Raw genomic sequence first — 27,814 nt, forward strand, 5'->3', positions numbered from 1 at the left:
TTTGTTCATTTACTACATACGGCACATTGCCATGTCTATCTTACAACAAGCATAAGCTCTGATAGTCAGACTGGTAGGTTTTGTAGTCTCCCTACAATGCCATGGGCTCATGTTTGTTTGGGTGTCAAAAGAACCGCAAGCTAGGTAGGTACCTACCTACATACCTTGCCTAAATACCTTAGTCAGTCTACTTCGCTAAGTCCTGAGTAGATGTGGGATAATACATAAGACAAGGTACGGGAGCGCAACACGTTTACCTGGATGTGCTACCGGACTGTTCTTTCTTTTACTGGTACCTACCTCAACTTACGTTACGCAGTACATATTACATACCTACCTACCTACCTACCTAGGTAGGTATTTAGTATTTACCTCCGCGTACCATACCCCTCCATTTTTGGCAAGGAGCCCACTCACCAACGCACGCACCCACCTTGGGATACCCGGCCCCACTTGGTCACTCAAGGTATCCACCGAATAATTCTACCGCCATCCAATATTACCACTACGATCTTCGATGAATTTCAATGTACCTATCTCAGATCTTCCACCTTGCCGGCGCACCAAATTAATCAAAGCTCACTTTCCTTTCAGCAGCTGGACCATCATTTGATATCTCAACCATCGATCCCCAACTGGCTGCTGGCGTTGATAGTTGCTAGAGGATTCGAGGCAAATGCCCGTAAATGGGGCGCGCAGGCTCACAAACCCATCTCCAGATAATCAAGTGGCAGCAATAGGGTGGTATGAGTTGTTTCAGTTCTATCTACATACAACCCTTGACTCTGTTTTATCGGTCGTCCCACCCACTTGTCATTTCGCAGGATACCGAGCCCCGTCACGGTTTTCGCTGCTCTTCCACCTACGACTATGCATACATATTATCATGCACCAAATAAGACCAAGACACCGACTGACTGACTGCGTCTCCACAGTCAAAGCTGCCGTGAACAACACCTCAAATGTAGGTTTCTTCCATCGGCTTCCATTCAAATCATACATACGCTTTGCACCACGTCCATTTTTTCCCCATCAGTCGCATCCGGAGAGACTGACCGACGCGCACTCATTTTCTTCAACTACAGGCGACAGAGCTACGCCAGTATGTGGTCGGTGCTCTAACACAGGGCGTGAATGCCGAAGAGGCTTCAAATTCCGGCTGATCAAAGGTGTGAACTTGTCCGAATGGTCTCAACTTAATTAGGACAATTTCTATGTTAATTACACCCAAATATTCAAACCGAGCTAACTCGATTGTGTCCAGCATCCTTTTCACGTAGTCAGCCATGGATTTGCTCTCCCGACCAGAGTTAGTTCGAACTCATCCAAGTTTAAAACGCATTCAACAACCTTCTGTCACGCTCTGCTGACATTCTTGCACCGAATTTCTTGCATCCAGTTACATACGTGGACGAGACAGAGCTTACAGCAAAGGGTTACAATGACCAGACAGGTTCTGCATCTCAGTTGTTGTCCCAAGAGAGTACACCGTCTCAAGAAAGCGTCGAAGACGATACAACTAGTGACTACCGTCCCTACCACCCAATTGCGGATGGCCTGTCGTCTATCATCTCCACCCCCATAGCCGCCCATCAGCAAAATGGTGCTGCTGCGTCGCCCCCAAACCTCGTCCATAGAGATGACGCCTTTCGATCGGATGTTTTACCCTTAGAAACCCGTCACTTGTCATCAGATGGCAGAGAATCGTCTTCCAACGCCGCTGATGCTGGTTCAGACGGTGGATCCATTGGCGGCGCGTCGCTCCAGCTCGCCAGCCTCTATCTCCCCGAACCTGTCTGGCCGCTAAGTTCGGCATCAGAGGCCATGCTGTTCCGGCATTTTACTCATAGCCTTGCACCATGGGTATGTTATGCCAATCGACTCCCTTTCCCTGTCAATCCTGTTCTGTGTGACTATTTACTTACAACGAGAGCCAGCTCGATCTCTGTGATCCTCTTACCGTCTTCCAAACCGTCGTGCCGCGACGGGCAGGGACTTGTCCCGTGTTGCTCAATGCAATCTTTGCACTTGCTGCTCGGCATCTCAGTCACACAAGCGGCTACGACCACTTTGCCGCAAATCGTTACCATGACATGTGTCTGAGCTCGCTCATTCCCCTTCTGCAGGATGGTGTCGGCTTTTCGGACGAGAACCTTTTCGCAGCAACCATCATTCTCCGGGTCCTAGAGGAAATGGAAGGTTTGGACGCCCTAGCCCTTGGACAGGCGTTAAAGCCGGATGGGCCGAACAAAGAACCAAAGCTAACTCTGTTCGCATTGGCGCAGTGAGGAACATGGGTGTCGACACCAAGGGCTACCTTCTCAGCATCCACAAGTTCGTTGGCCATGGTGATCGTTATATTGCACCGCACAGTCTCTCCGCTGCAGCTTTCTGGGTCGGGCTCAGGCAGGAGATCTACAGCGCTGTCATGAACCACCAGCCAGTTCGCGTCAACATAGAGATACCAATCGTCGACAGGTCCTTGGAGCCCACAGATGACGATGCCACCTGGGCCAACCGTGCAGTTACGCACTGCGCCGACGTGCTGAACTTTTGCTTCAGTCAAGACTACGACGTTTCCCAGAGCCCGGGATCGGGAAGCGGCGACAGGGCCACAGGGTCGAGCGGCGGCACGTTTTCCACTGCTGAGAGATGGCGCAGATTGAGCGACTGGGGGCGGGCCTGGCAGATGTCTCTCCCCAAGTCTTTTGTGCCAATACTGGACAAGAAGCGGTCTGAAAAGGAAGCGTTTCCCGAGGTCTGGTACCAGACATCGTGTCAGAGTATGTAGTGGGCACTCACCTAGCACGTTGTCGAACCCAACATGGCATCGTGTGTTACAACAAAGTTCAGTCTGCTGACCTCAACTTTCCTGCGCAATTTTCAGTCATTGGAATCCAGCACCACATTTTAGCCGAGCTTTTCCTCACCATGTTTGACCCAAATATTCCTCGAATAGGAGGACAGAGAAAGTCAGCAACACGGCGCATGACGGTAAAAACTCCCGATGCACTCATCCCACAAACACTCCACCATCCCCCTCTTTTGACCTCTACTCCACACTGCCCTGGACTCGGTAGCATACAGTATATGCTGCCTACTGTGGGGTAGGTCACACTTGGCTACTATTGTCCGATTGGGAAATTAACAACTTACAGCGTCACATTCAGCACCTGGTCCGTCGTTTATGTGGCATCGGCCTTCACAACGAGTGGTCACCACCAGCACTCTTTACTGCTTGCATGGGGGTAGCGGCCTGTGAGATTTGATCTTGGATCCGATTTCTCCGCCAATATATGAGCGGCGGGTAGTTTGCTGATGATGACTAGCTAACACTTCTGTGGGGATTATATTACAGTCGGTGACCGATTCGAGAATAGAAAAGATCAGGATGCTCTTCTGGAGATACTTACCCGTACTTCACGAGACCATGCACGGCCGACTGAATCCGTGCAGAAACAGATGATGGAATCGTGGGGATGGGTCGGAGACGACAACAACAATGACGGCGTTGAAAACGATAACGACTGAACAGAAATTAACGAATGGGATGTTTGAATTGCAAAATCGGCACAAACGCCCGGCTACTGCTGACGGGTAATTAATTACCCTTTACTTGCGCCCTTGGCTGTCAGGTTACCGGTTACGTACCTTAGCTATGTTTGTCGATTCCGCACAGCATACTCGACGGATTTCAGGCACCGGGTCTAGGCCTAGAGCACTAACTAAGGTAGACCCTAGTACGTGGCTAGGCCAGACCGTTTACAGCAACGGGTGGGTCATGAAATAGAGCAATGATACCGCACGATACAATACGACTGAATGAAAAGATGGATGATCGAACGGAGGATGCAGAAAAAAAAAAATAGGTTTGGGCACGTGAGCCCACCGACAAGACCCATTCGCCATTGATCAGTATCCCGCTTCGCATTTTTCTCCAGGATTGTTGGGCCAAAGGGGATCACACGCCAGATCTCATTTCGTCTTGGGCCGGGAGGACCCTTTTCCTTCCAGGCCGCGTTTTACTACTGTACCGACCTATTCACAGAGCACGACCCACCTTAAAAGATGTCATGAGGAGGTCTCTCTGGAGCTTACGTAACAACGGCCTCTCGGAAATTTTAACCCTTTCTGTCGCAGTCAGTGGTTTGGCCCAAAACGGCTCGAATCAGCGACGTTTTGATCTCCACCCGACGAATCCCCAAAATCTTGACTAGGCACCACAAAACTCATCAGCCCAGGATATTATCTCGACGATCCTAGTATAGAGCGAGAATCTGCAGGGCAGCGGCGGAGGCAAAAGAAGACACAACCCAACCTGAGTGGTTGTATTGCATCGTCACAAGTATGCGCCGTCTCCAGAAAAAAGGGTCTGTCAATTATGGAGAAAACTGGGCAGAAACACTCAACATGTCCGACGGCCGAGTTTCCCGCACAAAGTGCACTAGACATAGTTGCCGGTATAAATAGCGTCTATCCACGACTGTCAGGTTGTCAAGGCGCAATTAGGCTGGCATTCATCTGATCTTTTCATCATTTATCTCCTGGCACAGCCTTTGTTCTCAACAGTTGGGGGTCACCACGAGCCCAGACGACTTTGCAGGGGCTTAGCATTGCCTGGTATTACGAGTCCGCACCATTTCACATCTCAAGACTGTCTAGTTTCTAGTGTATCTAGCGACCGGCCTATCGACCGTTGCTCTCAGTCCAAAGACAAGAGTTGCAAGACCTTCTCAAATACCCTTTTTATTTCCCTTGACCATCACATCCCTAGACATGGCTCCATCCGCCATTTACGAGGACGCTCCCGTCAGGGACGGCGCAGCCCTGGAAGACATGTCAGACAAGATCGATGCGGTCAACGTCCTCAAGGCCAAGCAGGCCGGTGCGCCTGTGCCAGAGGAGCAGGTCTTTGACAGCGAATCCAAGTTCGACTCGGAGAAGGACAAGGGCGGGTTCCGGCAGTACGAGGATGCTTGCGACCGGGTCAAGAATTTTTACCTGGAGCAACACGAGAAGCAGACGATGGCATACAACCTGAAGGCGCGGGCGCATTTCAACTCGGCGTCGCGCAAGCGCATGGAGATGACGGTCTGGGAGGCCATGGAGAAACTCAACACCCTCATCGACGAGTCAGACCCGGATACGTCGCTGTCGCAGATTCAGCACCTGCTGCAGTCGGCCGAGGCCATCCGCCGTGACGGCAAGCCGCGCTGGATGCAGCTGACGGGCCTGATCCACGACCTGGGCAAGCTTCTCTTCTTTGACGGCGCCGAGGGCCAGTGGGATGTCGTCGGTGACACCTTCCCCGTTGGCTGCGCCTTTGACGAGCGCATCATCTACCCGGGTACCTTTGCCAACAATCCAGACAAGGACCACCCGGTCTATGGTACCAAGCTGGGTATCTACGAGGAAGGTTGCGGCATGGACAACATCATGCTGTCGTGGGGCCACGACGAGTACCTCTACCACGTCGTCAAGGACCAGAGCACCCTGCCCGATGAGGCCCTTGCCATGATTCGCTACCATTCTTTCTACCCATGGCACAAGGAGAACGCATACCGCGAATTCATGTGCGAAAAGGACCACGCCATGCTCGAGGCTGTGAGGGCCTTCAACCCATACGACCTGTACAGCAAGAGCGACGATGTACCCAGCGTCGAGGAGCTCAAGGTATGTTGAACCTAGACTTATTTTCTTTGCCGACAGTTTGTCTTCAGCCGTCAAGTTTCCGGCCCAAAACTCAGAGTCCCAGCTAACATAAACCTGTCTGCAGCCTTATTACCTCGAGCTCATTGACGAGTACTTCCCCAACAAGGTTGTCAAGTGGTAGATGGCAAACATCATTCGCCTTGGGTCCCAGTCCCGCCAGGGGTTCTTCGTGTTTACTTTTCATGTTCAGGCCTAGGGGTTTTTTTTCTTTTTCTTTTCTCCCGCATCATATAGCACCCATCATAGAACGAGACATATTAGCATGTTGGCCTTGTGTCACGAAAGTTTGGGCTTGGTTGTTCTCTTTCTTCTTTTTGTTTTGGAGGGGAAAAAAACAGTCACTGTCATCTGTAGCGTTTTGTGCGTATTACAGCAAGCATTCAATAGTTTTTCCAGCCAAGCGAACCTAAATATAACGCCAATACTCTAGCTGCAATGATAAATTTTGACCGCCTCTTGACAGATGCTATTCTTGGGATGACGGTATGCCACCACTGTTGGGTCGGCTCAATATTCCTTACCGTACTGGATGTATTGATTCAACCCAATGGCTTTGTTTATTATTCACTCCATCGACAAAACATCGCAGCCAGTCACTGCAAATCAACTTGCGGATCCACAATCGTTTGTGTCATATGATATAGACAACAAGCTAGTCCACAGGCTTTATTTCCACTGTTCTTCTGTTCGCTTCCTCTCGACCTCTAGATTAACCCGACAAATCTCCCCAAATTAAATATGACATGACAGAAATATTGAAAAACAAAACAGAACCTAACCAGAAGCTACTCATCGTGCTCTTCCAAGTCCTCAATTTTGCGTTTCTGGTCTCGCTTCAGCGGCCTGAGCCAGTCCTCCATGCCGGGAGGCCAATACACCCGGCCATCGGGACCTCCCATATTGATGTCCTCCAGAGCTATCTCGGGCGGAATCGTAGGATCATCGTATCCCAGCCCCTCGGGTACATCTTTATCGTGGTTTGTGGTGTCGTCTCCAGGCTCAACCTTGACATCCTTGCCATCTTCATCCTTCTTTTTCCTCTTTCCCGGACGCCCATTCTTTGCCTTAGAAAGCTTTGATGCGGTCGACGGGATTCTCGGCTCGTCTGCACGCTCGTTTGGAATGATACTTCGGATACGCTCATAGCCGGGGAGCTTGAAGTTTCGCATAAGCTCAAACACGGCCTGCTCCTTGTCCTTGGCCTCGATCATGAGGTCTGTATCCGGCGGACAGGGAGGTAAAGTTGCCACCCGAGGACTGTGCTTACGCCGGTCGCGCGGTGTTACGGCGCCGGCGCAGGGCTCGCTGTAGTGCATCTTCACCTTGATGTTCTTACGGTCCCAGGTCGCTCGGATCCGAGGAAATAATGGCACTATATCGGCTGTGCCTTCTCGCACCATCTTGGGGTCAAAAACAATATTGTGATGGTGGAAGTCGAGGACCAATGGGATATTGAGCTCTTCGCAAACAGGAAGAAGGTCATGGACCGACCAAGAGACATCGTCGTTCTCAAGCACCAGTCGACGCTTTATTGAGTCTGACAAGAGTGTCGTATAATTGTGGCGGAAGCGGTCGAGGGTGGCTGCTTTGTCCCCATAAACGCCGCCCATGTGTAGAATCATGACTGCATCGCGATCCTGTTGCTCAGGCAGCTTGAGCAGTGTAAGCATCTCATCGTGATACTCCAAGTCCCGCACTGATGCAGTGATGACCTCTGCGCGAGGAGATCCGAGCTGCGTGAACTACGTTTTTTTCATGTCAGTGTCTGTAACTCCAGTTTGAGGGACAAATATATCAGGAGTCATGAACGTTTGTCAGAAGCATCATACCTGGCCTGGATGGGTGGTTAGCCGGTGGCCATACTTGGCGGCAGTCTTTCCAGCTTCAGCGAGCACCTCGGAGGCAAACGGAGCAAGCTTGTAGCCGTGCTCCTCATGGCTGGCGAATGGGAACATTTCGGAACTGAGACGCATAAATCTGATCCCGTAGCGCTCATTCCAGCGTAGCATCTTGTCTATATCTCGTGCATTTGCCAAACCGAGCCTCTGCACAAATTCTTGTCCTCTTTGCCTATCTGGCTTTTGTGACTTGTCTGGACGGTTCTTGTTGGGATGCTCAGGCTGGGTAGGGTCAGCAAGAGGGTGGCGATGATCTATGATGGATGACATGCGACAGGTGCGCGAGCTGAAGACCGGAGGTTTTGCCGCGCGTAAATAAGTATTGAGACATGCCTATTCAGTGTGAGTGGGTTTTGCATATTGCCAGGGCTTTGTTGGTTTTTCTGCGAATTTTGCGGATCTTTCTGACCGGGGTTCAAACCGAGAGGCGAACGAGTTGCAACTTACATATCCTAATCGGCCTGTCCATGGTAGGGGCAGGTAGTCGCTATCAACAGAGGGGGGTCTGGCCGCACCCCTTTCAGCCTCGCCCGGCGTCTGTTCCGCGTTTTCGACAACTTTGGGTTCTCGTTGGCTTGCCTTCCTAGGGGTGGCCTTCTTGAAAATAGACTGGCCATCTTCTATGGACAGGTCTCTCTTCGCAGTAGGAACCCGTGGCACATCGGGATCTATGAGTTTATGTCTGTTCTCAGATGCTGTTGGTGGCGACGTGTTGAGTTCCCCTACGCATCGCGAAGGACGAGGCTTCTGCGCCGCTGATCGGTGATCGCTTGCGTCCAAAGAATCAACGCTCTTCTCAACCTTGAGCTGCTGCTTCTTGAGATTGCGCTGAAGTCTTCGTTCCAGCCGTGACAAGCGCTGGATGGCATTGCCAACACCCTTGGTACGCTGATCGTTGACTCCGTCCGGGTAGAGCTCCGAAGTCGAATTTGACTCTGCATCACTGCTCATGTCCTCGCTCCGGTTCGGGGGTGGAACGTTGGAGTTTTTGGAGGTCATCTTGACGCCCTTCAGTCTTTTGGTCTGCGATGCTGCAGCCTTGGACTTGTGTGTGGTAGAAGTCGGAGATTGAGTTTCAATCATGGCAATGAGGCGCCGAGACGATCGCCTAGAGTCGGTATCACAGACTGGCGGCTCTTCTGTCGTGAGATTTATGATGCTATCGTCATTGATGGTGTCCTGTTTTTTCCTACGAGGCATTCTGGACGACATGAGTCTTTGGCCAGAACGAGGGGCTAGACGCGAGCAACTGGATGCTGCAGCAACAGCAGGGAAGTTGCCCTGCAAGATTTTACAGCAAACCTTCCTAGCAAGGCAACTTCCTAAACGGCTCGCCACAGCTGCAGATTGGGACGAGAGCCACTGGAACCGAATCTCTTTTCTTTCTTTCTTTCTTTCTTTCTTTTTTTAAGACCTGGCGTATACTGACTCAAAGGTACAAAGAAGCTATCAGTGGTTAGCCATAGTACCTAGATAGGTAAGTAGGTAGGCACCTCAGGTACTTTATATACCTCACCTTGATGTAGTTAAGTACCTAAGGTAGGTAGGTATGCAGCTGTGCGTCTGTGGCGCTCTGTACTGTAGATACAGAAAATGATGGCGGAATTGGTTCCGGGAGATGGACCGCAGCTCCGACAATTGTAAAAACCGAATATTGAACGGAATTTTTTTTTTGGTTTTTTTATCGTACCGTACGTAAGTCAAGATAGACCAACGGGAGAGTGCTGTGGATCTAATTCAGAGGAAGGATCTGCTGCTTTAAGGGTTGACCTCCAGAGTTGGTGCAAACTCACGGTTATGGAATTCGAGGGCGTCATCGACTTGATCGGCGCAGTGGATGTATGTTGTCAGCCAACAATTTGATGGGCCGCTGTGGTTTAATGTCGAAACACCCAGCCACTGACTGATCAGGTATGACCGCCACAGATTAAATTCTTTGTTTTATTGGAATTTAGGCAAGGTACCTAAGATAGGTAAGGTAGGTACCGGTAGTACGGCAGTGACCAAACACATGTGTCTGCGTACGTTTATTCCAGAAGGACTCCATTCAGGTAGGTGCATTACCCAAGTACGAAGTAGACAGGCATTCAGACACCCCTTGGATAGACCTTAACATGTCCACCTAACCTGTGTTTACTGGATGCACCCAACAATCATATTCAATCTCAGTTTTGATCAGCCCAAAGTGTTTAAATCTCGAATATCGGTGAGCCCGGCCCGGCCCTGAAGATACCAGGCGTCATAACTCATTGTGGTTATTGAGTACGAATATCCGTATTCCGTGTCCGTATATGGCGCGAAAGCTGTCAATCGAGATTGTCGACGTGTAGTATGTTGGGTATATTCCGATTCCACGGCCAAGGAGAGATTGACAGATGAGATCATTTGCGATCGATCGACATGGAAAAGTGGGGCAGCCCAGGCCTAGCTGGGTAAAAGTGCCTGCCGCAAACAACAAGGACATGGGTCTGGCCCCGCTGTAGAGTGCAGCCTTTACTTTTATCTCAATAGTAAGTAAGTGCTTTGTCGGTAGGTAGGTAGGTAGGTAGGTAGTTATAGATTAGGTGCTTTGAGACCGAGGCTCGACGCGTTCAAGAACCCATTCAGTGACCCCAACGTGACCGTAAACTGCGTATCGCCAGTAGCCAACCAGCTAAGTGTCCCTCTATCTCCTGGTTAGGTCCCTACCTACATACATAGACACATATTAAAACCCCTGTATAGGAATTTTGCTGCAGCAGGCTCAGTTGTGTGTTTTTCAGTTAGTCCCGTAGTGGAATTGACAAGGCCCCTCCCCACCCGGCATTATACCTTGTGATTCCTCTATGACGTAAAAATAACTTCGAAACTACATGCGTACCTACCTACCTAGGTACTTGCGCATTTATAGGTCTCAAGAGTTAGTCTCCTTGCACCGCAGTGATAAGGTAATTATTTGCAGCTATAGTAGGTGTACATACGTAACTGGATGGTCGAACCTGCAGTGATTCGAAGGGGAAGAGGAGGAAACGGCCAATGAAAATCCGGAATTGAGTGTGACTGTGCTGGGCTAGCCGTCTTGTCTTGGGTGCGTACCTGTACCATTGGGTGGCCTATCCGTCGATTAGTGCCAATATATCTAATACGTGCATCTTTATTCCCAGGATATATAGGAAGCCCAATCCATGTTCTTCTTAACAATGACTGTGACGGACTAACTAAAACAAACAACACAAACGTAGCAAAACCGTGTAGCACAATAGGACCTCTTGGGTCAGGACCCTGGGCTATCGCCTTGACAAAACGCGAAACAGTATTCGTTTATTGATTCGAGTTACATGCAGTCGACGAAATGGCTGTTCCATCATGTTGAACCCGGATCATATCCTTCGGGTGCAGCATGCATGCATTTATTTTCGGGCAAACATGAGGAAACAAACAAGATAAAAAAAAAACTAAAAAAAAAACGAAGGGTGCATCAGTAAATTTGACAAAAACCTCGGCTGTCTGGGCACAATACCACGTAGAAGCCAACTTGCCAAAGTGTGCCAGACTTGAGTCGGCAGTTCAGTCGAGTTTCGAATGACAGTAATTACCCGCCAATACAGACGAACTCGGGAAGATTATGAGAGGCAGATCAAGACACTTGACAGTACCGTAGGGACAGTACTGTGGGCATATTGATAGGTACATCCAATCTCCAGCCCGAATCTACTACTTCTAGTCTACCGGTAGGCATGTACTCCGCGTTTTCGCACAAAATTGTAATGTCGATCCAGGGGTAGCCGGCGCCACTTGGCCTCCAGTCTAGTCTAGCCTAGTCTAGGGCAATCCTCCCTATTAGTCTAGGTTCTGTGCCAGTACACCTACCAGATCCCTGGGCTCAGTGAATTATACCGTCGAGTAGCGTATGCAAGTCAACGAGCCAAGTCATGTTTTGATTGGTTTCCGACAATTCTTTTACCTTTGGCTTGTGCAACTTAGTATAGGTATCCGCACCGACCTACCTACCTACCTACCTACCTACCTAGGCAGGTATCCTGGTCTGCAGTGGAGTTGAGTTTACAGTAGTGGTAGGAACCAGCGCAGTACCCAAGACCAAGTTGGTATTATGATCCTCATGAACAAGTCGAGAGGATTGAACAAAAAAAAAGCATGGCATTTAACATTTTCAACTCACTTGCGTTGAATTGTCTCAAGTTGGGGCTCATCGCAAAAGCTACCAGTTCCCACCCCCTGATCCGTTCCGGGACCCTTCTCGGTCCGAAAATGTCCCCCACAAACTCAAAAAAATAGAGTCTCTTGTTTTGAGGGTGGGACATCCGTCCGGAACACCACCCATCTCCAGCTACCCGCCGGGAATCCCTGTGATTAGAATATTTGTACAGTATACTGCTATGGTCCCATCTGTGAGGGCGGCCCTGGCACTCTTGGCTGCAGGAGTGACGCCTGCTCTCTTCATGCGGTGAGACTTACATACGCGTCTGTAGGGGACGCAAGACTAAAGTTATCCAGTAGATAGGTAATTTTTCTCTCTTATGTTTTGTCGTAGTCCTGCGTATTCGGGATTTCTTTATCATTTCCTAACCATCCAATCTCTTGCGGATCAAGTTAAATGAGACAGAAGGAGAAGAATTGGTGAATCACAATCTGTGGAGGATCGTTTCAAGGATGTTTGCTTAGAGAAGTCCCTTTTATTAGCCCCTACTGTACACACGATTCGATGAAATGAAATAGAGAAACATAAGAAGAAGAAAAAAAAGTCATTGATCCGCCAATTCGGCTCCATCTCCCCCATCCGATCCTAATGAGAAATACCCTTCAAAAGCAGTTCGGGTGGCGGTAACTGTAAACCATCCCATGGTCGTCGTGTATGTACATCATTTTCAGAGCCACAGGCGTACCAAGGTAAGGTATGTTAGGTATGAGGCAACCGAGCAAATTTTCCAAGAAAGCCGTACGACTCCAAAAAAAAGAGAAAAAAAAACGCAAGAACGGGCCTAGCACTTGACTTCGGAATCCTGTCATCTATCGTCAGCAAGGTAAAGTTTGAGGCATTCAACACACGCTGACTTGAAGGAATTTGCGTAGGCCTGCCTGGATCTGGTGAGCTAGTCGGCTAATGCAGGCTAGTAGCCTCAACTGTGGTATCCTCCAACGTCCCGTCTGGCCGGCGCCTTGTCTTACTCGTTAGGGTGAAATTTGTAGTCATTTTGTTATTTGTCCACCATTGTGACTACTATCTGCTATGTTTCAGAGACGACAAGAACATGCACATCAATTTTCCACGGAACCTTCTTCCGAGAATGAACCTAGACAATGGCAAAATCCACAATAACTCCTTCGTTCTGGAGATTAGTTATCCGGAGAGTTTTCCCCTGCGTCTGCCAAGCACAGCCGCTCGCAACCTTTTACAAAAATAGACCAGTCTTTGCAATGGCCGCTATCCAGCAACAACTGGGCGCTAGTCCCCTGCCCAGCTCGCCCCGCCTGGTAGCGCCGGTCCAAGGGGCGACGTCAAACAGACATTAATCATATGGGCAAGCTGACGATGCCGTTAGACCTCCCGATGGCGTTTCCGTTCGACTCTCGTCAGAGCTATGTCAGTGCGTTTTAGCACAGCCCACCAAAGCCCACGCATCACACACACAAACACACGATCGGGGGTACGTACCCTAACTCTCTTTGTTTCCGTTTCGCCCTCCCGGATTGAGTGCAGAAGAGAGGTTTGTTTGTTCAGACGAAGATCATCGGTATGGTTCCATCCTTGCTTTGCGTCATTTTGTTCCTGAAAAAAAAGAGAGCATAGTGCTGTGACGGGGAGGGAGACGAGTGTGTTTGTTGGTGTGCACGTACTCGCCGTCAATTCACACCCCCCCTGGCAGTGGCTCGATAACCTAAGGTAGTCAGAGTGACGGGACCAAACTTCTTCGGGGTCCCAGGTGGCTGGAATATCTATATATGAACTGTCTCGGTCTCTCATGTTGAAACTCCTAGACTGTTCCCTCATCCACACAAGCTTCCATCGAACCATCAGAGACATTCAGAACAAAGAACAATAATCTTTACCAAGTCATCTCCGACTATCACCAGCTTCTAGCCTAAACCCTTTCGAAAAGGTAGAAACAAAAAGCCAAGATGCAGCTCTCAAGCCTCCTCGTCTTCGTCGGCGCCGTCGCTGCCCTCGACCTGCCGACCAACGTCCGCCGCGACGCCCCGACCAAGGTCGAGCGTGACCTAGCCACCATCTCTCGCGTCGTGACCGACGTCGACAGCAAGATCAAGGACCTGACCGACAGCATCAAGAACTTCAACGGCGACCCCGCGGCGCTCTCCAAGGCGTCGTCGACCCTGACCTCCACGCTCAACCAGGGCGCCAGCGACGTCAGCGCCGGCACATCCATCACGCTCAACGAGGCCATCACCCTGCAGGCTCAGGTGTCTGGCCTCCAGAGCGACTCCAACAACCTCATCAGCGCCCTGACCGACAAGAAGAAGGCCTTTGAGGACGCCAGCCTCTGCGGCGTCATCTACCAGCAGTCGGGCGACCTCGGCACCAACGCCAAGTCCCTCATCGACGCCGTCGTCTCAAAGGTGCCCCAGGACGTCCAGTCGCTCGCCCAGCAGGTCGCCTCGGGCTTCTCCAAGACCCTCATGGACACCCAGGCCCAGTTCGCCCCCGGCAACTGCACCAACAAGGGCACCGCCGCCGTTCCCGGCGGCGGCTCCGGCTCCGGCTCCGGCACCCCTGCTGCCTCGGGCTCCGGTGGCGTCGCCGGTGGTGCCTCTAGCAGCGCCCCCACCGGCCAGCCCGTCACTGCCGGTGCTGCCACCTTTGCCGCCCCGGTCGGCTTCGTCATGGCCCTCGCTGCCGCCAGCTTTCTTTTGTAAATAGCATGTTTGTAGCGTTGCATTGCGGGACCGAGCCTCAAGCTTTTTGACAAAGTATGGATCCGGTTCCGAGAAAAGGTTCCAGCTCACGACGGAGAATCTCTTGTCGGATGGAAGGGAGTGTAAGAGACCCATGAATTAGAGCGTCCGCACGAGTTGTTTTGATAGTGTCTTGACTGGTTTTCTTGTGTTTAGCTTTTTTTCCAAATTGATGTCATATAATATAACAGACATTGTCATTACATACCCACTTGATGTGCATCCGAGTATTGATTGCTTCTATCTCTGCACTGGGATATCAAATGTGAAACAAAGTTTTGATCGATTCTTGGCAGGTTTTTATGCCCTCAAAACCAGCTGAGTGTTCGCAAAAGTTTGAGCTAGAAATTATCTACAAGAATCAGACGTACCATTCAATCTCCTCTTGTCAACCGCTCAAGTCTGCCTCGTACTGTAGCCCGATGCAGAATAACACGGTCAAGTCATCACCTGAATATCCTCTTCCCTCCAGTCTTGACCGGAAACCTTTCTACGCCGTTCTTTTGTTGTTCCTGCCAAACCCTAAGGGATCCTATTCCCTGGCTCTGAGCGGACGCTTGGTAGCGACGTACCGCTTCTCTGAGATGATCTGGCCGCAGTGGGCCTCGGGGCGGCTCCCGTAGAATAACTTCCCGCTTCTGTCGATCTCTCTCATCGATGCGACTAGCAAAGCTCGCGGATGCGGCACCACCTTCGGGGAAGGAGTTGTTGAGTGTTGCGCTACTGTCAGCCTGGCTTGCAGCTGCTGCCTCTTCGGCGGCCTCCTCCTCCGCCGCGGACATGACCTGTCCTGGCCATGGGATTTCTTCGCCGACTTCAAAACTTCCGTCCTCGTTTTCCGTCACAGGAGCGGCCTGCGGCTCCTCCCCACTCGCGATCCACTCGGCCTGCACCTGGCGCGCTATCATTATGATATCGCAAAGATAGAATTTGGTGACGGTGCGGACCGCCGTAACCACCTGCAGTGGCACTGATTGTGATACCGTTGCGTTTACGATCTGTGATCAAAGTGGAACATGTTAGGAATGAGTCTACATCAAGCGTAGACATGTATCGACCAAGACTTACACGACGAACGACGGGATCCGGCAACTTGGCCGCCCTCCAGTTGGAATATCTGTCAAATTGGTCTGCGTCCATGCACCGCGTAAGCATCGCACGCAGCCGCTTCTCCTCTTGCGCCTGCGCCTCGGACCGCTTGGCCGAAGTGATGCTCATGTGCACGTTATCCTCATTGTCCTCCTCCTCTTCGGCGTGCTCCTCGCCGCCCTTCCCGCCACCGGCCACGCTCTTGCCATCAGCAGCTCCGCCCCCAGCACCTCCGCCGACCGACGGGGCAGCACTCGAGCCCGTGGCCTTTGCCAGCTCCGCCTCGCGTGCCTTCTCGGCCTTTGACTTGCGGCCGCGTTTTTTCTTAAGAAGCGGGCCTACGCCGCTGCCGACGGCGCTGACCTGGCTGCCCGACACGATGCTCATGTTGTCGGAGAAGGCCGACGGGGAGCGCGGGCCGCCCATGTCTTCTGGCGGGAACGAGGTCTGGCGAAGCGGGTGGGCGGATCCGGGCGGGACCGAGGTCACCGACATGGTTGAGGCCTTGCGGCGCTTGTTGACGGATGGGGCGGTGTTGCCGTCGCCGGCTATCGATGGTCGCTTCTTGTGGCCGATGACGGCCGACGCGTTGTTCCTGAGGGCTGCCGCGGTGAGAGGCAGCTGGCTGTTGGATGGCTGCGGTGGTGAGAGCGCGATGGGCGACTGAGTGTAGGCTGGTGGAGACGCCATCGTATTTCCCACTCTAGATGGATAACCCCGTTCAAAAAACGACGCGCCGATAATGGATATCGATAATACTACACAAGGTTCTGCTTGTGGCCAGTGCGCAAATGTAGTCCTATTCTGGTTCGTGAATGACTAGAAGTGGGTGGATATACTTTTTTACCTCCGTTAATTGCAAGGATGTCTTTTCTGGTGTGATGTTGAAGCTCGCGACCAAGTTTGCTGTGGAGCACTTGCGCACGCCCAAAACTGACGTGACGTGCGGGACAAGTGTAATATCGTACCGGTGGTACAGTACCGGCAAAAGCACCTAGCATTGCGGCTTGGCGTTCTCTTGGTTTCAAAACGTGACACCATGCGACCGCGGCTCTGCCAGTTGCTTCTCCTGGTAGGATCTGAGCACCCCACAAGGTCATCAAGCTAAGCTCCGTTGGGGGAAGCGTGCAGCTGAAGAAGGCGAAAAAAAATAGGTCACCCCACCTTTTTTTGTTGCGCTTCAAGTTAGGTATGTGTATGGCCTGCAAGCAATTTTTTTTTTCTTTTTTTGGAGAACGCAAGGGCCGACGGACAGCCGACCTTCGGGATGGGTGGTCACCCGCGGTAAGATGGGAATTTTTCAGGGTCTAGACTTGACTCGAGGATGGTGGGAAACAATGTTAGTTAGACCTACATCAGATCAGACAAACCCAAATTTGGTTTTATACCAACTTTTGTTAGCTCATCCAACCACCCACTTCTGAGCTACTTGGTAATCAGCTCTTTTACTGGAACACTTCAGGATTCATCGAAACTCCACACAATATTACATCTACCCAATTCACCGAACCCCTCCAATTAGAAAAAGAAAAAAAAAACCAAAACCAAAAAAACCATCTGCACTGCATTTGCGTCATGGGGAGGGCCGACGATCGGACCTCACCGGCTGCGAGCTCGAGTTCGAGCTCGGGTAACAGCGGTACTAAACGAAGCCGCAAGCATCGAGACGACGAGCCCGCCGCCGGTGCAACAGAGCACACAAAAAAGAAACACAAGAAGCGCAAGTCAGACCACGGCGTCAATGGCGTCATCAAATCCTCGCAGAGGAGGTTGAGCCTGAGCAACGCCGCCCGCGACCCTCGCGACGAGCCCCCACCGAAGCCCAAAAAGAAGCCCGAGGCCCCGACGAGGTCACCAAGTCCCCTCATAGACTTTGACGGCTTGAGCAGGCCAAGTGTGTCTTCTCCCCCACAATACTGCTCTTGTAGCCTTGCGCCGTCTCCACTCTGCCCGTAACCGTCTCACTGACATGACCATCCTCATCTAGGCGTCGGAACCCGCGCAAGACTGGAGGAGACCCCGGAGCAGGCGGCGGAGCGGCTGGAACGCATGCGCGGCGCCGTCAGGACTCTGCTGGAATGTGTCGGTGAGGATCCAGATCGGCAGGGCTTGCTGGCCACGCCCGACAGGTACGCCAAGGCTCTGCTCTTCCTCACCAAGGGCTACCAAGAGAACATAAAAGACATTGTGAACAACGCCATATTCCACGAGGGGCACAACGAGATGGTCATTGTCAAGGACATTGAGATTTTCAGCATGTGCGAGCATCATCTGGTGCCGTTCACCGGCAAGGTAAGGAACATCTCCTTGACTCTGGGGATGAACATTGAACAATCTGCTAAACACCTTCTCATCTTGCGACCCGTACAGATGCACATAGGTTATATTCCTGCCAACTCTGTTATTGGACTTTCAAAGCTGCCCCGCATCGCGGAGCTCTTCGCCCGCCGCCTGCAGATTCAAGAGCGTCTGACCAAGGAGGTGGCGAATGCAATCTTTGAGGTGCTCAAGCCTCAGGGTGTTGCAGTGGTGATGGAGTCCAGCCATTTGTGCATGGTGACGCGCGGTGTGCAAAAGACCACGGCTACAACCATCACCAGCTGCGTCCTGGGCTGCTTCGAAGGCCGGGAGAGGACTCGTAATGAGTTCCTGAGCCTGATTGGTGTCAACAGGCACTGATATCAGTTTGGACAACGGCAGTGACGCCTAGCGATGCATGCCAAAAGGCTCATAACAGGGCCTGCGGGGGCAAGAGAACGCTGTGTGCTCTGTCTCGTCCTGTTGTTTTACGGCGTTCATGGTTGGGTATTTCGGATCTTTGGGTTTTAGGTGGGAACTGGATTTCAACATCGTACAAACCGGGCAGAGGGACCCCCGGTGGTTTGCAATTTTCGCACTCGGAGTTTGCTATGAGAGTTAGTCTAGAGTCTAGACGTCGGGCTCAACGCCCAACACTTATGAATATTTAGCGTGGATCAGAACACAGTGGGGTTTATACACATTGATGGTTATTTTCTGGGTATCAGGATGAGTGTGCAGAAGCGAGGACAAGAGGGCTCAAGCATGAAGCAAGAATGCAAGGACAAATCATGACACCCTCCGCACAACCTTGCCAACCTCACCCCTGCCAACAGCGTCCACCCTCGGCTCCACCACCTTCCAGATCTCTTCACAAACAGCCTCAACCGACGGGCTGGCGTCGACCACGTGCAGGTCCTCCTCCTCCTGCCGGGCCCTCTCCTCGCGCTGGCTGCCGCCGCCGGCCTCGATCCGACCCATGCTCAAGCCCCAAAACAGCTCCCGGACCCGGCGCTGCATCTCGGCCCTCTCGTAGAGCTCATCGCCCCAACCACCGCGGGCCTTGGCCTGTTCCTCAGTCAGATCCAGGAAGAGGACCAAGTCCGGGCGCGGAAGGCCGACCTCGGGCGCCCGGGCCCACGACAGCGGCAGGGCCGGGTTCTGCTTGGCCGCGCTGTAGACCATGCCCGAGTAGTAGTACCTGTCGCAGAGCACCGTCGTGCCGGCGGAGAGCAGGTCGGTGATTTGTTTTCTGGAATGGGGATTTTTGTTTTTTTTTTTTCTCTTGGTTAGTAGAAGAGGATGAGGGAGGCCAGGGTGTTTTCTTTCTACGAGTAACAACATGATTACTTACGCTGCCTCCCATCTGTTTGCGCTAAAGAGCAAGTGAATGACATGGTCGTCCATGTCTACCTGGCTTTTCAGGTATCCGTCAATCATCTGGCCGATGGGCGTGGTCCTGTCTAGAGCACGGTCGAGTTAAGACGAAGGCGCGTCGAATGGAACAAGCCATGAGAAGAAAAATGAGAAGAACAAAAACCTACCAGGAAACCTCATAACCTTGACGTTGCGCCCAAGGTCGAGGAATCGCTTCTCCAGCAGCTGGACCTGCGTCGTCTTGCCGCTACGGTCGAGGCCTTCGAGCACGATCAGCGCCCCACGTACGGCAGTTGTCTCGCCGCTGGTTGAAGTCATGCTGAATAGGTCACCAAGATTAGGGAGGATTGTGTGATAAGAAAGAAAAAAAAACAAGACAAATGTATGTCAAGCCAAAAGTTGGAGGAGGTATAGTAGTTGATGACCGGGAATGTGGATTGACGAGTTGTGAAATGAAAATGTCAGACTGTTTCTTCGAGCTTCAGTTATTTGAAAAAGGGATGATGTTTCACGAAAGTGATAGACACTAGACTCGTCGAGTGACACACTTGAAATACTTTGTAAGAGAACCAACGCGTGCATCCTACAGCATTGTCTCCTGATGTCTGCTCTCCTGATATTGTACCCCGCCACCACAGCATTGAATGCCTAGAACGAATCACGTGACTGTCATTTATCCCGATGCCGACATCGTCAGGACTGGAAGCTTTTACTGAGAGGCTTGGGTCAACAAGAAAGTGACTTGCAAGTATATATTGTCCTAAACAGGGAGGAAAAAAAACAACACGAAACTGTAGTGCATCAAATATCAAATCAAAGTCCCAGATTCCCACGCCATAAACCAAACCTCATGACCAATATCCAGTACAGTACCCCAGAAATCCCTTTTGACGCCTTGTAGAACTCCTTGAAACCAACGTCATCCCTGTGTCACACATTAACATAGCCAGCTGAAAGAGTCGAGGCTGAAAGAAACCGCTCAAGGCGCCGATGAAGAAAAAACAACATGAACGCCATGTCATGAAGCAAGGATTTCAGGGTTTGGTTGCTCAGCCTCAACTGCTGGCTCTGCTGTGGCCTCGGGCTTCTCCTCAACCGCAAGGCTGTCGGGAGATGGGCTAGCTGGGGTTTCGAGTTCAGCATCATCCCTTGAGCTTCCGCTCTCCCAGAGCTCAAAGCTCTCACCGGTGCCCTCTACAGGTTGCAGGAGCGCAGCTTGCGGCGCAGGCTCGTCTCTCCTGCTCATCAGCGCGTCGACTGAGATATCAGCGTCGAGCTCTGGCGCAAACTCAAACTTGGCTTTGTCTTTGGTGTCCATGTCATCGTGCGCCCTTGGCTCCTCGTCGCCATGAACGGTTTCAGCATCCTCGTCGTCGACGTACTCTCCAGGCACAAGGATGAATGAGTCACGACCGCAGCCATCGGCATAGTAGTCTGAAGCCTTCATCTCGGTAAGAGGTCCACGCATCTTCTCGACGAGCATGTCGTCCTCGTTGCGCCGGGTGCGGACCTGGCTGACGTCATCAGCTGGTGGGATGTTCTCCTTGTCCCGACCCTCTGCGCGTTCCCGGACCGCCTTCTGCTCGCTCTCCTCATCGCTGCTGATATCGAGGACGCAGGTGCTGTGTTGCAACAGGTTGGTCATCTCCTGCTCTGGGGTGTCCTCGTGAATCTCGAAAGTCCACGAGCTATCCAGGGAATCGTAGAGATCAACCACGGGTGCCGCCGGCACATTGTGGCGCGATGCGTAGTTTGATACGGTGCCCTTGAGGGCGGCGTCCAAAGAGAATGGTGCTGCTGCGCCACGACCGCTGCTCTTGCCGAATGCTGGAGGGTCCACGCGCGTAAACGGGCTGGCTGTGCGGCGGCGATTGGAGAGGATGCCTACGCGCTTGCTGCCTCGAGTCGGAGAGCGGCCTGCAGGTGCTGAGAGAGGAGTGGACGATGATACGGACGAGTTAATTTTTGCGATGGGCGACCTGGACTGGATGGTGCTTCTTGGCCTGGCAATCGGCCTGCTGATTTTGTTCAGAGATGGTGTGGCCGTGGTCTTTGGCGAAATAGAACTTCCGCTGCTAGCCTTGGTCAGGATGAAGGTGGAGGGTTTGAAGCAGTCATTTGAAAAGAAGCTGTCGGATCCCTTGGACCTCTTGGCGAACAGGGCAGGGTCGACATTCTCCGAATCGTCTGTATCAATAGAATCGGCCTTTCGTTTGCCACTGCCAGCAGGAGAGAAAGCTATGGGAAGCATTCAGCAAGTCAGCATCGCTTGTTCGCAAAATTATTGTCCAGTGATCAAATGGCATCCTGAAATCTACTCCGCAAGTCACGTAGCGAAAAGAAAAACAATCGGTTACACATGCAATAGTACAAGAAACGAAACTGACAAAGCGCCGATAGTTTTTGGGGGGTGCGTGCGATTGACTGGGCGATACACGAAACGGACGGAAGCTAGGAGAAATGTGTCGCATACCATTCTGTCTGTTCTTCAGACTTGTCAAACCCTGTAGTCGGGTTCCGTCCAGAGGAGCAAATGGCTGACGAGGAATAGTGCTGGCCATTTTGAAGTAGATAGGTGGGCGGACAGGTTTTTGTATGCAGTGTGTGTGGTTCAGGACAAACAGAACGAATTGATTCGCAACCGAGGAGGTGTACGGCCAACTCTAGTGCAGCTGCTTGCTACCTGAATCGCGAAGCTTCCCTTGGGTAGTGTCAGGTATGTTTGTTTGTTTATCGCCTCCAGTTGAATGCAAATGCAGTTGTTAAAGAGTGAGGTCGTCAAAAAAGAGGAGAAGAGGGGCGAGGATTGGTAGTATGCGGGCACACGTCTTCTTATTGCGAGTGGATGACGAGAAGGGAGGTTTTAGGTGGTCTGGGGATTTAAGTGGCAAGCGGTCTCTCAAATTGGCCGGGCGTGGCGGAGGGGGTGGCCGCTTTTGACGAGGCCCAGACGCGATTTTAATCGGGCGCAGCGGTGTACTAATTAACAAGGACACGCCGCGTGTGCGAGGGTGTACGAGAAGCGCAGCGTCCTCGGTTTGATTGATTAAGCTGTACAGAGAAAATTTTATCAAACAATTATTGATCCAAAAAAGTATCGCCAACGACAGCAAGAAAAGTGGTCTTGATCGAATGAAGCGAGCGATAGAGTAGGACAGGTGTGCTTGTCGTCGGACAGGTCGAGGCCAAAAGTTGAAAAAGGGGGGAGGGGAATCAATCAAACAATTAATCGACTGGCACTTACACGCTCAGACCTCTGACGGGTCTTTGGTGCAGCCAAAGCCTATGGGCTGTCTTGCTTTACGTGCCGGGACGTGGTAAAACTCTATGGAGTAACGCGTAGGGCGTAGTTTTGGCGTTTGGGCCAACAGGATCTCGTTCCTGTCTAAAGTGGAGCTTGGGCCAGCTGCTCCAGCCAAGCACAAATCAGGGAAACACGGCGGACAGCTCCAATTTCATTCATGCAAATGCACCAAGGTATCCGCGACTTTTATTTGCTGGAAGCTGGATCCAGCAAGCGCCCGACAAAAGCAAGGCATGATTGCTTTGCCTTTTTTTCTCTCTCCTTCGCTTTCTCTCATATTCATGTGTTGCACCAATTCTGTCGTGTCTGCACGTAATGCCAGCAAACCAGGGGCACTACAGTATAGACCCGAACACAAACAGGCGGCAGGCGGCTAGCGCAGGACAAGTGGCATACTGCGCAGGCTCGCCTCCCAATAGCGTTTCAACGATGGCTTGACAAAGAATGCAAGGGACCAGGCAAGCCAGGCGGGAGTCAAATAATATGGTACTGTACTCGTAGAACTACGGTAGAAGACAATGGTTGGGAACCCACGTCCTCTTTCGGGATCGACCCAATGTTACTAACTTACTTACCGTTGTAGTCTAGTACAGTAACAAGTCAAATCATCCTTTTGTGGTGCACTGCTTCAGACTGCCAGCTGGCCCGCATTGAATGGGGAAATAGGCAAATGGGGAAGCTGCCCTGGCTGCCAATCAACGCGTCGAGAGTTTGAGGCACTTCTGAACTGATCCCTGTTCACGACGAGCCCGGGTGAAGTCTTGACCAAGGGCGTTCTCGGCACACGCGAACATCGCGACGATCGCGTGGCAATTAAAATCCCCGCCAAAGTCCAAAATCCGCCCTTGCTGGAGCCTTGCCGGAGTTTTCCTCCTCTGCCTAATGGAGGGGAGCCCTGCAGCTGTGCAGCTGTGCAGCTGTGCACCCTGGATTGAGCCCATGTCATGGAATCTGTTTCTCTCGTTCATGCCCACCACGAAGAAGTGCTTGGGGCTTCAAAATTTCTCACACAACCTACAAAGGTTGGAATTTCCCAGCCTATATTCCAGACTAGGACATCTTCTCCGGGAAAAAAAAGGAAACCAAGGGTTGAGTTCAAGGTACAGGTACAGTACGCATCATAGCTTGTCAATTTCAGGGCTAAAACTAGGCACCCAAGGCACCACCCATACTACTGCCGTTCAAACGCCCGCTAAAAAGGACTAGGCTGGACCGTTTTCCGTTCTCTTACGCACTCCATCTACTGGCAGTGACATGTAGTATTTTTTTTTGTGCTACAGGAGGACCAAAAAAAAGTCTACGGCAGGTCAAGTGACTCACTTGATGCAATCCCCGAGGCAAGGCCTGGGCCAGAAATCAAGCCATCTCTCAAAGGAATGCTGCATGCCGATGCAATCATGGAAAACTCCCAGCCACCAAAGTCAATTTTTCTCTCTCGTTACGGTATGTCATTGTCAGACCTTAATTCCTCGGCGCTGCAGGTGCTTCCCACGCTCCCTTGTGGTGCAGCATGCTGAGGCTGGGTCTGGGTGATGTAGCGTTTCAAAGCGGGCCTGGGGCTGACGGCAGAAAGATGGTCGCGTTGGTTGTAGCCGCCATGTTATAGTGGTCAGTCTGATGGGCTTGCTCCAGATGCATTGATGCGTTGGCAGTCGATTGGCTCTCGGACAAACTGCTATCTTTTGGGGCGAACAGCCTTGCCTATCGCTCCCCTTTTTGTCCATTCCTGTTTTTTTTTTCTCTTTCTTGACATCCGTAACTGTCTTGGATTTGTCTGCCTGAGGACATTGAGGCAATCACATCCGATACCGTCCACCATTGGTGATTACAGATTTCGGCAAAAGCAAGCCACTCTAGCCTGCCGGAAAAAACGGGGTCTACCATCGGCTCGGAACGGCAAGTACCAGTGCCACCCCGGCGCAGCATCAGGCAGCGGCCCCACCTAGAACAAGTGGTCAGTCATACACCGATATGGCAAGACGGGATATGCTATGCCCATGTTTCCCTATCAAACTCCTAATGAGGCTCAACTCGACGTCCTAACACTGCTCAATCAGGTAGCGTGATTGTGATGCCTTGGTGGTAGTCCACTTGTACCTTCAAGACAATTATCTACATGTACCAAGTTTTAACTTTACTTCCTACTCTCTTTGTTGTACTTTAAGTCTAATAAGACGTTTTCACGCTTGACTATGACTACCTTTTTTTCCCCCTCTTCTTCTGTTCATCGCTCATCCTGTTCCTGCCCTTGTTACACACTTTTACCGATAGAACAACACTATCGAAAACATCCTACCAAAAGTCTCCAAGGAACCAATGAGGCAGACTCTCGTCTTCCCCTCATTACTGTGCCTCATCTGTGCGCAGTCGGTGTGGATGTTACGCAGGGTTTACATGATACAGGCTATTAGGTGTGACTCAGAATATGCCTTTAAAAAGCTGGGATGGGGAATAGCCTGCTGGTGCCTAGAGGCAAGTTGCATGCCTCTATGACGTGCTTTGGAGGATACCAGGACAAAGGATGGGTGATATCTTGTCTATAAAGCTTCAAGAAAGTTCCCCTCCATTGACAATCTGTCCTTGGTGATTCTTGAATCATCAATCTTGGCCTTTTTCTTTCGCTCTTGTTATCCCCTTTCCCATACATTCACGTTCATCCAACCGTCAATATGAGGATCGCTGCCCAAAATGTCGACGAGGATGATGACTACGAGACAGGGGACAGCGGAGACGAGGAGCAGAATGGCACGCAAAAGAAGGAGCAAAAGGGCCAAGATGAAGCTGATGCCGTCACTGCAGAGGAGAAGCGCAAGCGGGAGGAGCTTGAGAAGGCACCGATGAGGGCCGAACTGATGCATCTCGACAAGAGGTGGACCAAGAAGGGTAAGGCTTACTTTGCAGAGCCAAAGGAGGATGAAAAGATACCCGACCAACAGGTCAACTGGTGGAATCAGTTTGCTCTCACAATCACGCGCGTCTATGATGCTCAAAACAAACATGTCCGCGAGACCAGCCTCAGCGTCAACTCACCTGCCATCAAGGACGTCCTCCGCGACGTGATTGGTGACTTCCCTGGGATCTCCTTCCACACAAAGGACGTTTCTCTCAAGTTTGAGCCCAAGGTTCTCTACCATTACTACCCTGAACTCGGAAAGAGGACCGAGGAGCTCAAGAAGGCAGAGGCAGAGTCGGAGAGGGCAGCGCACATGGGTCTCCTGATGGAGTTTATCAGCGAGCACTTTGCCGACGAGATCAAGGAGGTTGAGAATCTGAAGCAGCGAGGACTGATAACATATCGTCTTCTTTGGACCATCTTCAGGCCCGGCATCATGCTGTACTCGACAGTTCTTGGCCAGAGCCGGGCCTTTAAGCTTCTGTCGTACGACTACGTCAGCACCAGGTGTGGACCGGCGCTGCAGCTGACTGGCCAGTACGTCGACTTTGACGGCGACGACTTTGGTCTCCGGGTCTCGCACCTGCAGATCCCCGAGTACGGCGGCGCCATGCCCATCGACTCGCTGCCCGTCTTTCCAATGTCGTTGCATCCGAGCCCCGAGGCGGTGAAGAAGCTACTGCTAGAGCGCGGGCGCAAGTTTGAGGCGCACGCCGGGCAGCATTTTGTGGAATACCGCGGCATCGCGCTCGACGAGGAGCGCAACCGCTTCAACATTGACAGCCGCACCATGATCGACTGCTTCACGCACCACCGCATCAACGGCAACACGTCGTTCAGCGTGACGCCGTTCCCGACGTCGCTGGCGACGCACGACAGGAACCGCAGGCGCAAGCAGAAGCGCAGCGCGGACGAGGCGGAGCTCGTGGCGGGCGGGGACAAGATGTACACGGCGCTGACGGACGAGCAGTGCGTGCTGGCGTCGGCTCTGGTGCGGGGCTTCTCGTTTGCGGAGAAGAGGTTCTTTGACCTCTTCATCGATGGCGTCCGGGCCATCGAGTGGAACGCGGGCTGCTTCGAGCAGCTGGTGCTGCCGGACCGGCAAAAGGAGCTGGTGCAGGCGCTGGTGGCGGAGCATACGCAGCGGGCGGGGGACTCGTTTGACGACATCGTCAAGGGCAAGGGCAAGGGGCTGATCCTGGTGCTGCACGGGCCTCCGGGGGTGGGCAAGACGCTGACGGCGGAGTGCGTGGCCGAGTTCTCGCGGCGGCCGCTGTACATTGTGTCGTCGGGGGACCTGGGGACGTCGGCGTCGGCGCTGGACGAGCGCCTGGGGCGCACGCTGGACCTGGCGGGGGCGTGGAAGGCGGTGCTGCTCATCGACGAGGCCGACGTGTTCCTGGAGCGGCGGTCGCTGCACGACATGGAGCGCAACTCGCTGGTCAGCATCTTTCTGCGCACGCTCGAGTACTACAGCGGTATTCTTTTCATGACGACCAACCGCATCCGGACCTTTGACGACGCCTTCAAGTCGCGCATCCACGTGCCGCTGCGCTACGGTGACCTGCCGGCGTCGAGCCGCGTGCGCATCTGGCGCAACTTTTTGCAAGGGGTCGACGGCGGCGTCGACATTGACGACCGGGGGTACGACCAGCTCGCCGAGGGCGACCTCAACGGCCGGCAGATCAAAAACGTCGTCAGGACAGCAAAGAGCCTCGCGGCCTACAAGAGGCGCAAGCTGGACTTTGAGCAGCTGCGGCAGGTCATGGAGATCCAGATGGCTTTCGAGGATGACTTGGCGTTGAATGGGGAGGATGCCGAAATGGCTGATCAATGAGTTTTCGGGGGGCGTTGTAGTCGTTTTCTTGTGACGTTTGGAATATGGCAGGCGTTGTGTTTTTTTTCTTCTTTTTTTCCAGTGGCGGTCATGGTGTTATCTCGCTCTTTCGATGGGGAAACATGATGCCCAATCAAGTATAGAAGTAATTTGGTCTGATTACATCAACAATTCTGGGCATGGGAATACTGTAATGTAATTACTGTCAGCTGTTTCGGTGGTCGTTTCAGTTAATGTTAACCTGCCTACAATGGCACAATCTTGACCTGGCGAGTGTGAAATTATTTTGCAATCACAAACCCAATCCAACCACAGACCGCAGCCAAGCCAGGCAGCCAGTCCAAAACATTATACATACCAAGGTCGTTCTTTCCTGTGCTTTTACATTCATCTATTTGCTCCTTCACAAGGCCGTGCCAGGCGGGTGCGCATAGTGCGGGGTTCCTGCCGGAGCTGCATGTGAAGCTGCCCTTGATGCAGCAGTTGGCAGTACCTGC

At 52.1% G+C, this 27,814-nt stretch overlaps 10 protein-coding genes across 10 annotated transcripts; 5 read left to right on the plus strand and 5 right to left on the minus strand.

Moving 5' to 3' along the window:
- Positions 1-1,286: 1,286 nt before the first annotated feature.
- Positions 1,287-3,531, plus strand: MGG_09463 (uncharacterized protein; the record flags this gene model as incomplete). Its single annotated transcript, XM_003712242.1, has 7 exons — positions 1,287-1,309; positions 1,524-1,863; positions 1,938-2,199; positions 2,286-2,783; positions 2,888-2,994; positions 3,159-3,258; positions 3,359-3,531. The coding sequence occupies 7 exons, from the start codon at positions 1,287-1,289 to the stop codon at positions 3,529-3,531; spliced, it is 1,503 nt and encodes a 500-aa protein (XP_003712290.1).
- Positions 3,532-4,776: 1,245 nt separating this feature from the next.
- On the plus strand, positions 4,777-5,833 carry MGG_09462 (inositol oxygenase 1; the record flags this gene model as incomplete). The annotated part of the gene is made up of 2 exons (XM_003712243.1): positions 4,777-5,673; positions 5,777-5,833. 2 exons carry the CDS (start codon positions 4,777-4,779, stop codon positions 5,831-5,833), a joined length of 954 nt encoding a protein of 317 aa, XP_003712291.1.
- A 490-nt stretch (positions 5,834-6,323) lies between these two features.
- Positions 6,324-9,520, minus strand: MGG_09461 (UV-damage endonuclease). The gene is made up of 3 exons (XM_003712244.1): positions 8,058-9,520; positions 7,542-7,943; positions 6,324-7,454 (listed from the first exon to the last, which is right to left on the minus strand). The coding sequence occupies exons 1-3, from the start codon at positions 8,820-8,822 to the stop codon at positions 6,498-6,500; spliced, it is 2,124 nt and encodes a 707-aa protein (XP_003712292.1). The 5' UTR covers positions 8,823-9,520; the 3' UTR covers positions 6,324-6,497.
- A 2,088-nt stretch (positions 9,521-11,608) lies between these two features.
- MGG_16807 (uncharacterized protein) lies at positions 11,609-12,801 on the minus strand (the record flags this gene model as incomplete). The annotated part of the gene is made up of 4 exons (XM_003712245.1): positions 11,609-11,634; positions 11,770-11,954; positions 12,066-12,090; positions 12,777-12,801. 4 exons carry the CDS (start codon positions 12,799-12,801, stop codon positions 11,609-11,611), a joined length of 261 nt encoding a protein of 86 aa, XP_003712293.1.
- Positions 12,802-13,727: 926 nt separating this feature from the next.
- MGG_09460 (cell wall protein) lies at positions 13,728-14,735 on the plus strand (the record flags this gene model as incomplete). The annotated part of the gene is made up of 2 exons (XM_003712246.1): positions 13,728-14,476; positions 14,711-14,735. The coding sequence occupies 2 exons, from the start codon at positions 13,728-13,730 to the stop codon at positions 14,733-14,735; spliced, it is 774 nt and encodes a 257-aa protein (XP_003712294.1).
- Positions 14,736-14,965: 230 nt separating this feature from the next.
- On the minus strand, positions 14,966-16,298 carry MGG_09459 (uncharacterized protein; the record flags this gene model as incomplete). The annotated part of the gene is made up of 2 exons (XM_003712247.1): positions 14,966-15,517; positions 15,588-16,298. 2 exons carry the CDS (start codon positions 16,296-16,298, stop codon positions 14,966-14,968), a joined length of 1,263 nt encoding a protein of 420 aa, XP_003712295.1.
- A 548-nt stretch (positions 16,299-16,846) lies between these two features.
- On the plus strand, positions 16,847-18,738 carry MGG_09458 (GTP cyclohydrolase 1). Its single transcript, XM_003712248.1, has 3 exons — positions 16,847-17,502; positions 17,596-17,900; positions 17,979-18,738. Exons 1-3 carry the CDS (start codon positions 17,184-17,186, stop codon positions 18,285-18,287), a joined length of 933 nt encoding a protein of 310 aa, XP_003712296.1. The 5' UTR covers positions 16,847-17,183; the 3' UTR covers positions 18,288-18,738.
- MGG_09457 (thymidylate kinase) lies at positions 18,519-19,873 on the minus strand. The gene is made up of 3 exons (XM_003712249.1): positions 19,451-19,873; positions 19,261-19,369; positions 18,519-19,158 (listed from the first exon to the last, which is right to left on the minus strand). The coding sequence occupies exons 1-3, from the start codon at positions 19,599-19,601 to the stop codon at positions 18,696-18,698; spliced, it is 723 nt and encodes a 240-aa protein (XP_003712297.1). The 5' UTR covers positions 19,602-19,873; the 3' UTR covers positions 18,519-18,695.
- Positions 19,874-20,003: 130 nt separating this feature from the next.
- On the minus strand, positions 20,004-22,582 carry MGG_12986 (uncharacterized protein). Its single transcript, XM_003712250.1, has 2 exons — positions 21,757-22,582; positions 20,004-21,521 (listed from the first exon to the last, which is right to left on the minus strand). Exons 1-2 carry the CDS (start codon positions 21,842-21,844, stop codon positions 20,302-20,304), a joined length of 1,308 nt encoding a protein of 435 aa, XP_003712298.1. The 5' UTR covers positions 21,845-22,582; the 3' UTR covers positions 20,004-20,301.
- Positions 22,583-24,251: 1,669 nt separating this feature from the next.
- On the plus strand, positions 24,252-27,717 carry MGG_11021 (uncharacterized protein). The gene has a single exon (XM_003712251.1). It carries the CDS (start codon positions 25,257-25,259, stop codon positions 27,315-27,317), a length of 2,061 nt encoding a protein of 686 aa, XP_003712299.1. The 5' UTR covers positions 24,252-25,256; the 3' UTR covers positions 27,318-27,717.
- The last annotated feature ends 97 nt before the right edge of the window (positions 27,718-27,814 follow it).

This window comes from Pyricularia oryzae, chromosome 3 (assembly GCF_000002495.2).
Source record: "Pyricularia oryzae 70-15 chromosome 3, whole genome shotgun sequence".
NCBI classification, from domain to species: Eukaryota; Fungi; Ascomycota; class Sordariomycetes; order Magnaporthales; family Pyriculariaceae; genus Pyricularia; species Pyricularia oryzae.

Excerpts from the sequence above, each read along its gene's own strand:
- MGG_09461 (XM_003712244.1), bottom strand. The coding sequence starts at position 8,822 with ATGTCGTCCAGAATGCCTCGTAGGAAAAAACAGGACACCATCAATGAC. Across the intron at positions 7,944-8,057 it reads GGACAGGCCGATTAGGATAT|GCATGTCTCAATACTTATTT; the intron begins GTAAGTTGCAAC and ends CACACTGAATAG. Across the intron at positions 7,455-7,541 it reads TAACCACCCATCCAGGCCAG|TTCACGCAGCTCGGATCTCC; the intron begins GTATGATGCTTC and ends AAAAAAACGTAG.
- MGG_09458 (XM_003712248.1), top strand. The coding sequence starts at position 17,184 with ATGGGGAGGGCCGACGATCGGACCTCACCGGCTGCGAGCTCGAGTTCG. Across the intron at positions 17,503-17,595 it reads TGACGGCTTGAGCAGGCCAA|GCGTCGGAACCCGCGCAAGA; the intron begins GTGTGTCTTCTC and ends ATCCTCATCTAG. Across the intron at positions 17,901-17,978 it reads TGGTGCCGTTCACCGGCAAG|ATGCACATAGGTTATATTCC; the intron begins GTAAGGAACATC and ends CGACCCGTACAG.
- MGG_09457 (XM_003712249.1), bottom strand. The coding sequence starts at position 19,601 with ATGACTTCAACCAGCGGCGAGACAACTGCCGTACGTGGGGCGCTGATC. Across the intron at positions 19,370-19,450 it reads CAAGGTTATGAGGTTTCCTG|ACAGGACCACGCCCATCGGC; the intron begins GTAGGTTTTTGT and ends ACCGTGCTCTAG. Across the intron at positions 19,159-19,260 it reads GCAAACAGATGGGAGGCAGC|AAAACAAATCACCGACCTGC; the intron begins GTAAGTAATCAT and ends TCCCCATTCCAG.
- MGG_12986 (XM_003712250.1), bottom strand. The coding sequence starts at position 21,844 with ATGGCCAGCACTATTCCTCGTCAGCCATTTGCTCCTCTGGACGGAACC. Across the intron at positions 21,522-21,756 it reads TCTGAAGAACAGACAGAATG|CTTTCTCTCCTGCTGGCAGT; the intron begins GTATGCGACACA and ends TGCTTCCCATAG.
- MGG_11021 (XM_003712251.1), top strand. The coding sequence starts at position 25,257 with ATGAGGATCGCTGCCCAAAATGTCGACGAGGATGATGACTACGAGACA.